This window comes from Elephantulus edwardii, unplaced genomic scaffold (genome assembly GCF_000299155.1).
Source record: "Elephantulus edwardii isolate Elephantulus edwardi_28Jun2011 unplaced genomic scaffold, EleEdw1.0 scaffold00071, whole genome shotgun sequence".
Lineage (NCBI taxonomy): Eukaryota > Metazoa > Chordata > Mammalia > Macroscelidea > Macroscelididae > Elephantulus > Elephantulus edwardii.
In genome coordinates, this window is record NW_006399821.1 from 5474973 (window position 1) to 5489815 (window position 14843).

Sequence of the window (14843 nt, forward strand, 5' to 3'; positions counted from 1 at the left end):
TTCCTTCCTTCCTTTCTTCTTTCTTTTTTTGTGTGTGTGTTGAGCTTCAGTCCCTATTGAAGACTATGTTCCTTTACCTTCCTTCATAAACACTTTAGGTCTTCTCTGTTTAAGCAACCAAGTTGTGTCATTTGAATTATGGCAGGTTGTCATTAGCTCTTCCTCCAGTCATCATCCTGCCACATTCCTCTTCATAAAGTCTAGCTTCCCAAGTACTCCATTCCACATATGGATTCATTTTATGGAGACAAGATACATCAATCCCTGACACACTTCTTTCTTGATCTTGAACCTTGAAGAATTTCCTTGTTCTGTTTTGACCACTTCTTCCTCGTCTGAGCACAGGTTTCACATGAGCACAATTCCATGTTCTGGGATCCTCATTCTTTTCAAGGTTAGCCAAAATTTCTTGTGATCACACTGTCTAATTCCTTTGCATTGCCAATGAAACACAAATAGGCTTTCCTTTGGTAGTCTCTGCTTTCAACCACATCCAGAATCTAGATTCTTCTCCATGCTCCACCCCCACTTATCTATGCGAAGTGATATTTTGAAATAACAGTTAATACTACATGTAAAACCAATAGAAGAAATATGCTGAAAAAATCTAGCCTGCCTAAAGTAATTTAATATACATATGGAAAGGAATAGAGAATGCATTACTAGTCTTCACAGACTTGGTCTTACCAATATCCTTTCAAGTATTTCCTGCTTGTTGGGATCAATGTTGGCTTGTTCAGTCTCACATTCTATTTCACATGTCTGTCTTCTAATTTCTACAGTGTCCTTTCCCAACAGCAGATTCCCATATCTAGGACACTCCTAATCTGCGAGAAGAGACTTAGATCAAAAAGTCTTGGTTAGACTTGGTTTGAGAGTACACTGGTTGGATTTAAAAAGGTGATTTGCTAAAACTGAAAAAAAAAATTATACTTACCTGAAAAGTAAAGACAACTAATAATATACGGTTCACTGTTCAGCATACACAGTTATGATGTCCCTAGTGCCATGACCTTTTCTAAAATCAATTTGCGCTTCTGGCAGGTCTCTGTGGATGTTCTGTTGCTGTCATTCGTAGATACTGTTCAGCAGATTTTGCCTGCATGTGATGTTAATGATATTGTTCACTAATTTCTACGCTCTGTTGTGTCATGATTCTTTTGAAATCGAGTAAATATGGATCTCTTCCAGTAGTTCACCAGGTAGCTGTCCTCCAGATTTCTTGGCACAACCTGGTAAGCACATCCAGGGTTTCTTTTGTCTGTTCAAATATGTCAATTGGTATTCATAAATTTCTGGGACATTGTTTTCTGCTAATTCCTTCAGAGCAGCTTTATCACCATTTTCTCTTGAGTGTATGTCGTTTCTAGAAATTCATCTCTATCAGCCAGTTCTTTTTGGTATAGTGACTCAATAAACTCCTTCCATCTTCTTTTAATACTTACTGTATTACTCAATTTTTGCATTTTTATTCCACTGCATTCTTAAGGGCTGTCACTTGAGGCTTATATCTGTCTTAAATTCCTTCAGATTAGGAAATGCAATGAATTCATCCCTTTTGATTCTCTGACTCCTCATCTAAAGGCATTGAACAAAATGTAACATTTCAATATTAATATTTTTTGTTCCAGACTTGATAAAATGGTAATTTTTATTGTTTGTATTTTAGCCTCCAGAAAATAAATGTTACAGATATTTATATATTTCCATATATATGAATAATTACAGATATAATTTTTCTTTTTTTTGAAAAATAATTTACATTCTTTAGGTATTTCAATCATTTTTTTTAGTTTATATATTAGCCATTCATATTTGTGGAGGAAAATTAGAAAAAAATATTTGTATATCACACAATCAGATTTCACAGAGGTTTAAATATGGAGTCAATAATGTTTGACCCAATGAAAAAATTAAGAAAAATGCTCATTGGGAAATAATCAGTAAACTTAATTAATATAAGGATCACAGATATAATCCCCTTGGGACTTCAATAATAAATGCTCATGGAAAGAATGCTTCCTTTCTTTCAGGCATTTCATCTCGATAAGGTTGAGGAAGTTCATTCCAAGTTTCAGTGTCTGAATGCTGAAATAAACAAACGCGATACTTCCTATATGCTGAAAATTGCTAACAGGTTATACGGCGAGAAGACCTATCATTTCCTCCCTGTAAGTAGTGCCCACTGTGTACTCTCAAATGCCCCTGGCCACAGCATAAAGTCAGTTCCAAACTTTCAACTCAAAAACTCAGCTCATCTTGTTAGTTATCTTTCTATTTTTACAATAATGGTGTTATGTATTATTTGTCCTTAATAAACTAAGTTAGTTCACACACCATAATCAGTGATGATTAATTTTATAAAACACATTGGGAATGAAGGAATGTGTGAAACACAATGTATGCTAATTATGCATGTGAACCAATATTTAAAAACCCACAACTACAGATAAACTCAAGTTTTTGCTCTTTAGTGTGAGTTGACTCCATTGAAACACCCCAGGGAAATTTTAGAATCTGTACTGCCCATCTTTCTCCCCCAGTGCATGGTGGGTTTGAACCACTTGTCTTTGTCATGGCAATGCAAATCCTTACCAATAGGCCACCAGTGTTTAGAAACATTTGATTCCAGTCTGACTTGATTGCCTGTGTCTGTGAGATTAGACTGCACAGAAAAGTGATACAGAAAGGTAACCTAACGTGGTGCAGAGAAGGTTGTCTTTCCATGACATGATGTTATATGCCATGGTGCCTGCAGCGGAAGAACGTGCCAGGAGCCCCTTGAACAGTCATCCAGTATTTGTTCTTTTATGAAAATCCTTTCAGACAATTTGATGGGAAGAATTTTTAAATTTGATAAAGGACTGAATGAAGAAGTGTTAAGACCTGCTGTGTGAGAACGGAATTTGGCCTCTTAGGATGATTGCTGTTGCTCTTACAGATTTTACATAACAATTTTTGTATGTAATAGAAACTACTCATAACACTACCTCTTTTTTGTTTATAGGATTTCTTGGCAACAATTCAGAAATTCTATGAGGCTGACCTGGCCAGTGTGGATTTCCAGCATGCCTCTGAGGACGTGAGGAAGGAGATAAACCAATGGGTCAAAGATCAGACAGAAGGTATGGGATAGAATGACATGTGAACCTTTACCTCAGGCCCAAGATCCTTCTCTGTGTTCCTTCCCTTCTCTCTTCCACTCCCTCAAGTCCTATCCAGATGCACTCAGAGTCAGATGGTGGTAAATGTGATGTCATCTCCCCACTTCATTAAAATCTTAAGAGCTTCCAAATATAAGAAATTTACTAAAATAATAGCTTAGACTCGTTATCCAAAGTATCTAGATTCTTCTCCATGCCCAACCCCCACTAACTTTGCTAAGTGATATTTTGAAATCATAGCTAATACTACATGTAAAACCAATAGAAAAATATGCTGAAAAAAAATCCAGCCTGATTAAAGTAATTTAATATACATATGGAAAGGAATAGTGAATGCATTACCAGTCATCACAGACTTTGTCTACCAATATCCTTTCAAATATTTCCTGCTTGTTGGGATAAATGTTGGCTTGTTCCGTCTCACACCGTATTTCACATGTTTGTCTTCTGATTTCTACAATGTCCTTTCCCAACAGCAGATTCCTATAACTAGGACACTCCTAGTCTGTGAAAAGAGACTTAGATCAAAAGGTCTTGGTTAGAATCATTATTATGAGAGCACACTGGTTGGATTTGAAAAGGTGATTTGCTAAAACTGAAGAAAAAAAATTATACTTATCTGAAAATTAAAGACAACTAATAATATAAGGTTCATTGTTTAACATACTATCAAATACAAATAGCCTTTTACACACGCCCACCAACAGTGAATAAGGGTTCCAGTTTCTTCACAACCTGGGCAGCATTTGTTATTCGTTGTTTTGTTGAATATTGCTATTCTTACTGGTGTACTATGGAGGCGTTATTGAGCTCTGGAATTCCACTACGGGGAATATACCTGAAAGAATCCAGAACTGCTTCCCAAGCAGATATATGTACATCTATGTTTACTGAGGCTTTGTTCACAATAACAAAGTTGGAAACAACCTAAGTGCCCACCAGTAAATGAATGGAGAAGTTGTGATTATATTCACACAATGGAATACTATACTACATTGAAAAATAAGGAACTAATGAAAAATACACAAAATGGATGATCCTGGAGGACATTATGCTGAATGAAATATATCAGTTACAAAAAGTAAATTCTGTATAATGTCATGATTATAAAAGAGAACGGACATAGGGTTTACGGGGACACTGAGGAAAAGTGGATAAATAATGTATACTGGAAACAGATGAAGGAGAGGACTGTTTAAAAGGGATATATAATTAGGTATTATTGTTATGACAGGAGTCGAGCATGAAGGCAGGATAGTGGAATGGACTTCCGGTGGAGGGATTTTATAACGATGAAAGAATTTTCCTTTTACTTTTCAAAGAGGAGCAAATTGGGGGAAGGGTGGGCAGGGAGAAAAGTACAATAATGAATGACTTGAAATCCAAAGTCTCTGTAAACTTTCATGAAAATTAATTTTTTTAAAAAATTAAAACTTAAAAAAACCTGGAAAAAACAGCCTTTTAGGACACACTTACCAAGTGTTGACATTCTGTATGGTTAGATGTGTTCACGTTCTGGTTTACATAACAAATTCCTTTAAACTTTGACTTAGTGCTAGAGAAGAATATTGACCATAGCATGGACTTCCAGGAGAACAATTAAGTCTGTCTTGGAAAGAAGTTTCTACTTGAAGGCTAGGATTTTGAAGCTCCTTCACAAATACTTTGGGCATGTGGCCAGGAGGGATCAGTCTTGGACAAGACATCATGCTTGGAAGCATGGAGGATACAGAGCAGGAAAGGAATCCCCTGGATAAAATGAACTGACATGGTGACTGGAGCAATGCCCTTAGATGTGTCAGAGTCAGTGAGTCTGGCTCAGAATAGGGCAGGGTTCAGATCTTTGTACCTAAGGTTGCTATGAGTCACAGGAGACTAGATGGCACATAACAAGAGCAACAACAAAGTTTGACTTCTGTAACCAAGATAAACTTTAAGCAATTTAAACCTTAGTTGAGTTTACTAACTGACTTCCTAGTTAAAGGAGAATGAAGTAGAAAGCTATACATTTGAACCACATTTGAACGCTAGTGTAACATTGGTTCAAATTGGGTTTAAGATAGGAAGATTTTTTAAAAAAATTTTTCTTTGTCTTTTCAGGGAAAATTCCAGACTTGTTACCTTCAGGTGTGGTTAACAACTTGACTAAACTTGTGCTGGTGAATGCCATCTATTTCATGGGGAAGTGGAAGAACATATTTAACAAAAACTGCACAAAGGAAGCCCAATTCCATTTGAATAAAGTAAGGAAGTGTAACATTACAAAATAACTTGATGTGGGAAGGGTGTGAGGGTAATGGAAATAATCTGTTCTTGAAAATAATTTATTCAAATTTTGTAAATAAACTAGTATAAAATTTTTAAAAAACCCCTTCTTACAGTTAACTTGAGTGATATGTCTCTTTCACTTGCTCAGAAAGATAAAAAAATGGTGAACGTGATGTATCAGGAGGAAACATTTCCATACGGCTATATCGATGAAGTAAAGTGCCATGTGTTAGTACTGCCTTATGAAGACAACGACCTCAGCATGGTCATCCTGCTGCCACATGACATTGACGATGACTCCACAGGTCTGAAGAAGGTAATGCCGAGATTGCCCGATTCCTCCCTTGTATGTCAGCTGGGAGATGTTCTGTCACTATTTACTGACACTGACTTTCCTTCCCAGTTCATTCTGAGTCCCTTGAAATTAGTCCACCTACATTTACTACCCCAATATCCTAGGCTAAAAGATTAAGGAAAGTTTTACAAATCAGAGTGATGGCAGACATCTAAAGAATGACATTAAATTTAGTATTATTACTGGAAAATTATGTAAATTCTGCTCTGGGACCAACTTTACAGGGAAGTTCAGCACAGAGAACGGCTTCCTTGAAGGGGGATAAAAAAGACTGAAAATGAAATGGAAAACATTATAATGTATAGCTGCTTCAAATACAAAGAAATTATAATCATTATTAGCATGCTACATATGTTGTTGTTATGTGCTGTCGAGTCACCTGTGACTCAGCTACCCTATGTACCTGACACACCTATTGTCTCTGACACACCTACCACATTACCCCAGTCACTGAATAAATCCATCTCACTGAAGGTTTTCCTCTCCTTTGCCATCCCTCCTCCCTTTTGAGCATGACGTCCCTCTCCAAGGACTGATCTCACTTTGAAACATGCCCAAATTATATTAGACAAATCTTCATAATCTTTGCCTCCAATGAGTAGCCAGGCTTCACCGTCTCAGATGAATTTGTTTGTTTCCTAGCAGTCCATGGAATATTTAATATTCTTCTCCAACACCACATCTCAAAGGCATCAACACTCCTTCTTTCATTCCTAGTCATTGTCCAGTTCTCTGACGCATAGTAAGTAACTGCCAAGACATGGCAGCCAGTATCAGGTGCACCTTAGTCTCCAGACTGACATTGTTGCTCTTCAGTACTTTGGAGAGGTCTCTGACAGCAGACTTTTCCATTAAAACCTGCTTCAATACAGTCTTTTAATTTCCTGGCTGTTGGTACACCAAGAGTGTTGATTGTAGAGCCAAGCAAACTGAAAATGTTAACAATCTCAATCTCTTCACCATTTATTATGATGCTTTTAATTAGCCCAGTGGTGAGAGTCTTAATGATGAGCTTTAGCCCACATTGAAGGCTGAAGTCCTCGACCTTCTGCAGCAAGTGCTTCAGGTCCTTCTCACTTTCAGCAAGCAAGGTTGTATCATCTTCTCCCAGGAGATTAACTGCCTCTGAAAACCCACTGGAGGTTCAAATAACCCGCTGGAGGGTCATCTATCCCCCTGGAGGGTCAACTAACCTCCTGGAGGGTCAACTATTGGTCGATTCTGACTTTACTGGACTCAACAACAACAACAATGCTACATATAGATCACAAGTTATATTTGCAAAACTTTCATGATAGAAGAGAAGGGGTAATTGGAACTTTAGTCCTACATCCTAATATAACATTACATAAGCTTTCAAGTACATGTAATTTAGATTTCTGACATCTACCATTTGCTCTGAGAAAGAAAGTTGGGCGACCTCCATCTAGGGACTTTAAGCCTCTGAAAACTAAGCTATTAGATTGTTCTGATTCAATGGCTAGTGAGTGGTTTGGGTTTTGGCTAATAAATTGTTTGGATTTTGTGGATTCTTTTGTTTGTTTTATCTCTTTTTAGGATTAGAACTAGGCCAAATTTTTCTACGAGGATCCTCCTATGCTGTTTGTGTGATCTTAAAAAAGTTTAATTGTATTACTTATAATATTAATACAGTTAATTGGTTCAAAATGTGTGCACTCTTATCCAATCTAGTTTTCTATTAGGAATAAGGTCTAAAATCAGTTATTTGCACTTATATTGTATGTATGAAAATTAATGGAATGCTTATTTTAATGCAATTTTTATATTTATTATTTGTGACTTAAAAAAACTCCTTCTCTCATAAATAGCTTGATATGAATAGGATGAGTGGAAAAATGGTTTCATTACTGTTGTATAGTAATAATAACAGTTGTTTGTTGCTGTTATGTGCTGTCGAGTCACTTGCGACTCATAGCGACCCTATGTACAACAGCCCTAAACTCCGCTCTGTCCTGTGCCAATCGCACTGTCTCTGACACTCCCACCCCAATTATCCCAGTCACTGAATCAATCCACCTTATAGAGGGCCTTCCTCTCCTGCGCTGTCCCTCCACCCTCCCAAGCATGATATCCCTCTCCAGGGACTGGTCCCTCCTCACGACATGTCCAAAGTATGTTAGACGGAGCCTCAGAATCTTTGTCTCCAAGGAGCCAACCGGTTTAACCCTTTCCAGGACAAATCTGTTTGTTTTCCTAGCAGTCCATGGTATTCTCAATACTCTTCTCCAGCACCACAGCTCAAAGGCATCAATTCTCCTTCTATCCTCCCTGGTCATTATCCAACTCTCTGATGCATAACAAGTGATTGCAAAGACCATAGCCTGTATCAGACGCACCTTAGTCTCCAGAGAGACACCATTGCTCTTCAGTACTTTGTAGAGGTCCCTAACAGCAGACTTTCCCATGGCAATGTGCCTTTTAATTTCTTGGCTGCTGGTGCCAAGACTGTTGACTATGGAGCCAAGCAAACTAAAGCTGTGTACAATCTCAATCTCTTCACCATCCATCCTGATGCTGCCAATTGGTCCAGTGGTGAGAATCTTTGTCTTCTTGACATTGAGCCTCAAAATCCACATTGTAGGCTGCAGTCCTTGACACTCTGCAGCAGGCGCCTCAGGTCCTCTTCAGTTTCAGCAAGCAGGGTTGTGTCAAGCCCATAACACAGTTTGTTGATAAATCATCCACCAATCTTGACCCCACATTTCTCCTCATAGAGCCCCGCCTCCAGGATAATCTGTTCTGCATATAGGTTGAAAAGGTATGGTGATAGGATGCATCCCTGGCATACGCCCTTCCCAATTTTGAACCATGCAGTGTTCCCTTGCTCTGTTCTGACGACTGCCTCCTGGTCCAAGTATAAGTTTCACATTAGAATGATCAAGTGTTCTGTAATATGAATAATATTATTATTGTTAGGTGACATTGAACTGACTGTGACTCGTAGAAACACTGTGAACAATAGAATGAAACACTTTTGGTTCCTGTGCAGTTCTCACAATCACTGCTGCTCTTGAACTCATTGTTGAATCCACTGTGTCCGTTCATCTCCCTAAGGGTCTTTCTCTTATGTAGTACTTCCTGAATGCCAAGTGCTTTATAGAGATTAAATTATGTAATGCTCCAACAATACTAAGAGTATTTTCATTCTCTCTATTTTACATAAAGATCTAGCCCTAACATACTGCCTGACTGTTTATAATTCATCTCAGTTTCTCACTCTCATTGCCATCAATTGACAATGACTCTTAGCTGACCCTCCAGTGAGCTTTCAGAGACTATAAATCCTATAGAGGTATATTGCTTCATTTTTCCCTGGAGGAATTTGTGGATTGGCACCAACTGCCTTTAGATTGCCAGTGTAACTCTTACCAACAAGGGCATCAGGACTTAAATTTATTAGTACTTATTTCCTTAGGTCTACTGAGTTTCACCAGCAACAATGGTTTTAAATAGGAAGAGAAGAAGGTGTTTCAATGTATCCTTATATCACTCCACCAATTAGCACTCTGAAAATTAGCATCATGTTGGCCTATCACAGTGCTCCATGTGTGATGGGGACTTAGTAAATTCTGAGTGAGTGAATGGATGGCAAATGGATGATGAAACAAATATGGGTGGTTATTAATAATGGCCTTCTTTAGTGCAAAGTCATTATCTTTGGGCTTTGATGACCTGGAACTTGACTGTTATTAACAGTTGCTATGAATTTCCAAAAGGAACCAAACCCTTCCCAAAATATCTGATTTTACACAAATGTGAAGGAAACAAATTAGACTAGTACCAAAATGAAGGTTTTTTACTTTGCTTATTATATTTTGGTAGCAAGAGTGACATCTTCCTAAACAACATGCCTCTGAAAACTATGAACTTTGATAAATGTTGATAGTTATAGAAAGATTTCAAGCCTTTTACTCATAGGGTCGCTATGAGTTGTGCTCAACTGGAAAGCAAACAACAACAATTGTTTTAAATGAGATTGAGTTCATTTCTTCTTCTTTTTTTTTATTCTCATTCCAGATTGAGGAACAGTTGACTTTGGATAAACTGAATGAGTGGATCAATTCTAATAATTTGAAGGCGAACGATGTCTTCGTCTACTTGCCTAGGTTTAATCTTGAAGAGAGCTATGATCTCAAAGACCACCTGGTCAGCCTCGATGTGCAGGATATACTTGATCCTAGTAAGGCAGATCTGTCTGGAATATCAGGAGCCAAAGATCTTTATGTATCAGAGTTTGTTCATAAATCCTTTGTGGAAGTAAATGAAGAGGGTACAGTGGCTGCAGCTGCCACAGAAGAGAAGATAATATTTTTCTGTGATTCATTAGAACCACCAATACATTTCAATGCCAACCATCCATTCCTTTTCTTTATCCAACACAATGCCTCAAAGTGCATCCTCTTTTTTGGCCGATTTGCTTCTCCTTAGAAACTGTTGAAATGCAGTCAGATCTACAGCCTTATTACTTGGGCTTTTAGTGGTAAAAAGAAGTATAAACGAAACCTTTTTCCCCAGAAATAAGTTTTCTCAGAACAGCTTTGTCTACTGAATAGGGCTATGTGTTTCCCTTTTTCAGTGGGAAAATTCAGTGGATGTTTTTCAGTGTTGAATACATCAATCAATCAATCAATAAGCAAACAAATAGGAATGAGTGAGATTCTTTTCTAACACGGAAGGGCTTGATGCTGTTACAGTTTCTTTCATGGATAGAATTTGAGTATCTATAAATAAGAGATGGGAGCTCTGATAACCTAGTGGTAAGAAATTTCCCTGCAATACCAAAGGAATGCAAATTGAATATTCCAGTCCCTCTGAGAGAGAAAGATGTGCAATTTCCTTCTGAAAGATTAAACTGTGTCTGTAAATCTTCTGGTAGGTTGTCTATGAGTCGGTTCTGAATTGAGGACACATAACAACAACAAAATTGGAAAGAAAAACATAAAACCTTGAATCAGAGACATCTCTAGTCAGGAATATCCTGTGTGCTGACGTTCGGCTTAAAAATCTATATTCAACTGAAATAAAGTATAAAACCCCAATGCAAGGCCTACATTTTGAAGAAAGCCTAGCTTTGGCCTATTTATCTTTCTCTTTGTTCAGAAGAATTAAGTCTATATTTCTCTATTTGTTAAAAAAATATTTTCTTTTTCTTCTTTTAAAAGTTTACACTCCAGATAAGGTTGACATTTAGTAGTTTCTACACATTGTTCAGTGACATTGGCTACATTCTTCATAGTAGTGAACATTTCAATTATTCCCTTTGTATCTTTTTTATTATTCCATTTTGCCTTTTTAAAATAATCGTTAATGTGTTATGTATATCCTATTTTCCAAATGATTAAAGGATTACCAGGTAAAATGTTGTAGTCACTTTTTCTTTTTCCTTTACTCTACTTGATATGTAGAGATCATGTCAGATTAGTGGACCCACGAAATCAAAGGATTCTCACGGTAGATCATATTTATCAAGGCAGTGGGAAAGATTTCATCTATTTTTGTTGTTGTTATTGTTATGTGCCATGAGCTGCTTGTGACACATAGCAACCCTATGTACAAAAGATAGGAACCCTGCTCTATCATCTCATGGTCTCTGATACACCTATTCCATTACCCCATTCACTGAGTCAATCCATTTCATCTTGTGTCTTCTTCGCCTGTGGTGACTTTCCACCCTTCCAAGCATGGTGTTCTCTCCAAGGACTAGTCCTTCCTTGAAACATACCCAGAATATATCAGATGGAGCTTCAGAACCCTTGCCTTCAAGAAAATGCCTGGTTTCACCCTCTGCAGAACAACCCTCTCTGTTCCCTAGCAATTTATGATATAGTCAATAATCTTCTCCAGCACCACAACTCAAAGGTATCAATTCTCTTTCTATCATCCCTGGTCCAGCTTTCTGATTCATATCAAGTGATTATAAAGATCATCTCTTAGGTCAGGAGCACCTTAGTCTCCAGACTGACAGCGTTGCTCTCAGTACTCTGGAGCGTTCCCTGACAGCAGATTTTCCCAGTGCAATTTGTCTTTTCATTTTCTGTCCTCTGGTACCAAGAGTTCATTGGGGAGCCACACAAACCAAAGTTGTTAACAATCTCAACCTCTTCACCATCTAGCATGCTGCTGATCAGACCAGTGGTGAGAATCTTTGTTTTCTTGATATTAAGCTTCACTCTCTATTGAAGGCTGCTCTTCTTGACCTTCTGCAGCAAATGCCTCAGATTTTACTCTGTTTTGGCAAGCAAGGTTGTGTCATCTGTGTAACACAGGTTATTCAATCCTGGTGCAACATTCCTCTGTATAGAGCCCCGCCTCCCAGATGATCTGTTATGCATATAGATTAAAAAGGTATGAAGATTGGATACATACCTGGCGTACACTTTTCCTGATTTTGAACCATGCAGTGTTTCCTTGCTCTGTTCTGATAATTGCCTCCTGGTTAAGTATAGGTTTTATGTAAACACAATCAGGGGTTCTGGGAATCCAATTCATCTCAGAGTCATCCACAGTTTGTTGTGATCCACACAGTCAAATGCCTTTGCGTAGTCAATGAAACACAGATACGTATTCCTCTGATACTCCTTGCTTTCAGCAAAGATCCATCTAACATTGGCTATAATATCTCTAGTGTAATAACCTCTTCTAAACCCAGCATGCACATCTGGAATTTCACTGTTGATGGTTTCACATACACACACATATTCAATTTTGGAAGGTTATGAGAAATGAAGGAAATATTAATAAATACATAAGCTGTTTAATGGGAAAGGGAGTGAGAAAATTATGCATTAATGATTTTTTTAAAGGGAACTGAAGGGGTTAGGGAAGATAATGTACAACAGTGGATGAATGAAATTATAACTTTTCTGTAAACTGTTGTTAAAATTACTATTAAAAGTATGTAAAATAAAATTTAAAAAATAATGGGAAAGGAAATACATAATGAAAGTGTGACTTGTGTTGTTTGGTGTGAAGTGCTGTGTCCTATCCTGTGCCATCTTCATCATCTCTGACACATTTGAGTGCATTGCTGAAATCATTGTGTCAATCCGTCTCATTGAGAGTCTTCTTATTTTTCACTGACCCTGTATAAATTCCAAGCATGATGACTTTTTCTTTTTTTCCATTGAAATGTTATTATAAGTTTATAAAGAACTTGGATTTCCATTCATTCATTATTGCACATTTTCTCCTAATACCCACTCCCACCACTAGTTCACTTTTTTCTTTGGAACAAAAAGTTCCTTCATTGTTATACAGTCCCTCCCCTTCACCCCCACAGACCACTTTACTATGCAGTTCTTATTCCAAACTCTTGTCATACCAGTAATACCTAATCATATATTCTGTTTTTTACGATTCTCTCTGTCATTTGTTTCAATGCCATGTACATTATTTATCCCCTTTTTCTTAATTTTTCCAGAAATCCCATGTCAGTTCTGTTTTATAACAGTGGCATTATGCAGTATTTGTCTTTTGTGACTAAGATATTTCACTCAGCATAATGTCCTCCATGATTACCCATTTTGTATAATATTTCATGAGTTCTTTGTTTTTTACTGCTGCATAACGTTCCATTTTGTAAATATACCACTCCCCTGTTGAAACAAGCTTGGAAGCACGAGTAGCATCCACTTCCATAAATAGCTTGCCTCCAGAAATCCTGTGAACCTGGAGAAAGTATGAAAGTCATGTAGGCAAGTGTTGAGGACTTTCATTCCTAGGGTCGCTATGAGTTGCCTACGACACCTCGGCACTTAACACAGAGAGAGATCAGTTGGCGTAGTGGATCGAAAGAGATGATACCAAGCCAAAGGTGGGTGACTCCAATCTGCAGCCCTAAGGCCTGTTTTTCATTGCTATTGTTCAAACATTCTTCTAGGTCATGTAGCCCTGTCTGTCCACTTGCTGCACAGAGGTAACTCGTGGTTGCTGTGAAGCTGAACACTGTGACACTGATGTGTCAAATGTGATAATGGTGACCCATGGTGGATAGGGTTTGGTGGCGCTCCCCGATTTATATAAGCTTTGAGGCACGAGTGGCATTCACTTCAGTAAATAGGTTGCCTCCGGAAACCCTATGAACTTGGAGAAAAGATGAAAGTCAAGCATGCAAGTGTCGAGGACTTTCGTTCATAGGGTCGCTATGAGTCGCCTACGACTCGACGGCACTTAACAGCAACAACAACAACAACATAAAGTACTAGGCATTTAGGAAGTGCTACAGAAAGAGAAGCTTAAGGTAGAGGAGCTCTAGTGGCTTGGTGGTAAGGAGCTGCATTGCAATCCTGAAGGTATACAGTTCCAATTAACCAGCAGCTCTGCGGGAAAAGGATGGACAACCTCCACCTGTGCGATTAACTACTTCTGAAAACCTGCTGGAGAGTCAGCTATGGGTCCTTTCTGACTCGACATTACACCACTACCACAACAGCAACATGTAAAGAGAAAGATGCTTAAGGAGATGAATGGACACAGGAACTGCAGCAATGAGTTCAAGCATAGCAGTGACTGTAATAAAGGCACAGGAACGAATAGTGTTTCATTCTGTTGTTCACAGTGCTGTTATGAGTCAGTCAGTTCAATGTCGCTAACAACAACAATTATATTACTGTTACAATTACTATTGGAATGTAGTAAAACCATCATTATACTAATCCTATTGATAAGAGAAGTGTTATTTTTTAAATTAGAAAAGAAAGCAAACATAAAAATCTAACTGAAGCAAGCAATTGATTGTTTTTCATACCTACAATTTAAGTGTATATGACTAATATTAGACCCTATTCCTAATAGAAAGTTTGACTTGCACAAAAGTACACATTAATTTTGAGCCAATTAACTATTTTAAATATCATAAGTAATAAAATTAAACTTTAGGCGAGCTCTGGTGGCCTAGTGGCAAGAAGCTGCTCTGCAATCCCAGAGGTGAGCGGTTCAAATCCACCAGATGCTCTGCTGAAGAAGGAGGAACCTTCTGTACCAGTCAGATCCGATTTGATGGTACACACATAAATAATAATAAAAATTAAACTTGA

The 14843-nt window shown here is 37.8% G+C and overlaps 1 protein-coding gene across 1 annotated transcript in view; it reads left to right on the forward strand.

Annotated features, from left to right (window-relative positions):
* Positions 1–10236, forward strand: part of LOC102873516 (leukocyte elastase inhibitor-like) — a 12010-nt gene extending 1774 nt beyond the window's left edge. Inside the window, exons 2-6 of the mRNA XM_006888708.1 lie at positions 2034–2171; positions 3008–3125; positions 5265–5407; positions 5581–5748; positions 9826–10236. Coding sequence (XP_006888770.1) covers positions 2034–2171; positions 3008–3125; positions 5265–5407; positions 5581–5748; positions 9826–10236 — 978 coding nt within the window. The remainder of the gene's footprint in view (positions 1–2033; positions 2172–3007; positions 3126–5264; positions 5408–5580; positions 5749–9825) is intronic.
* Positions 10237–14843: the final 4607 nt, after the last annotated feature.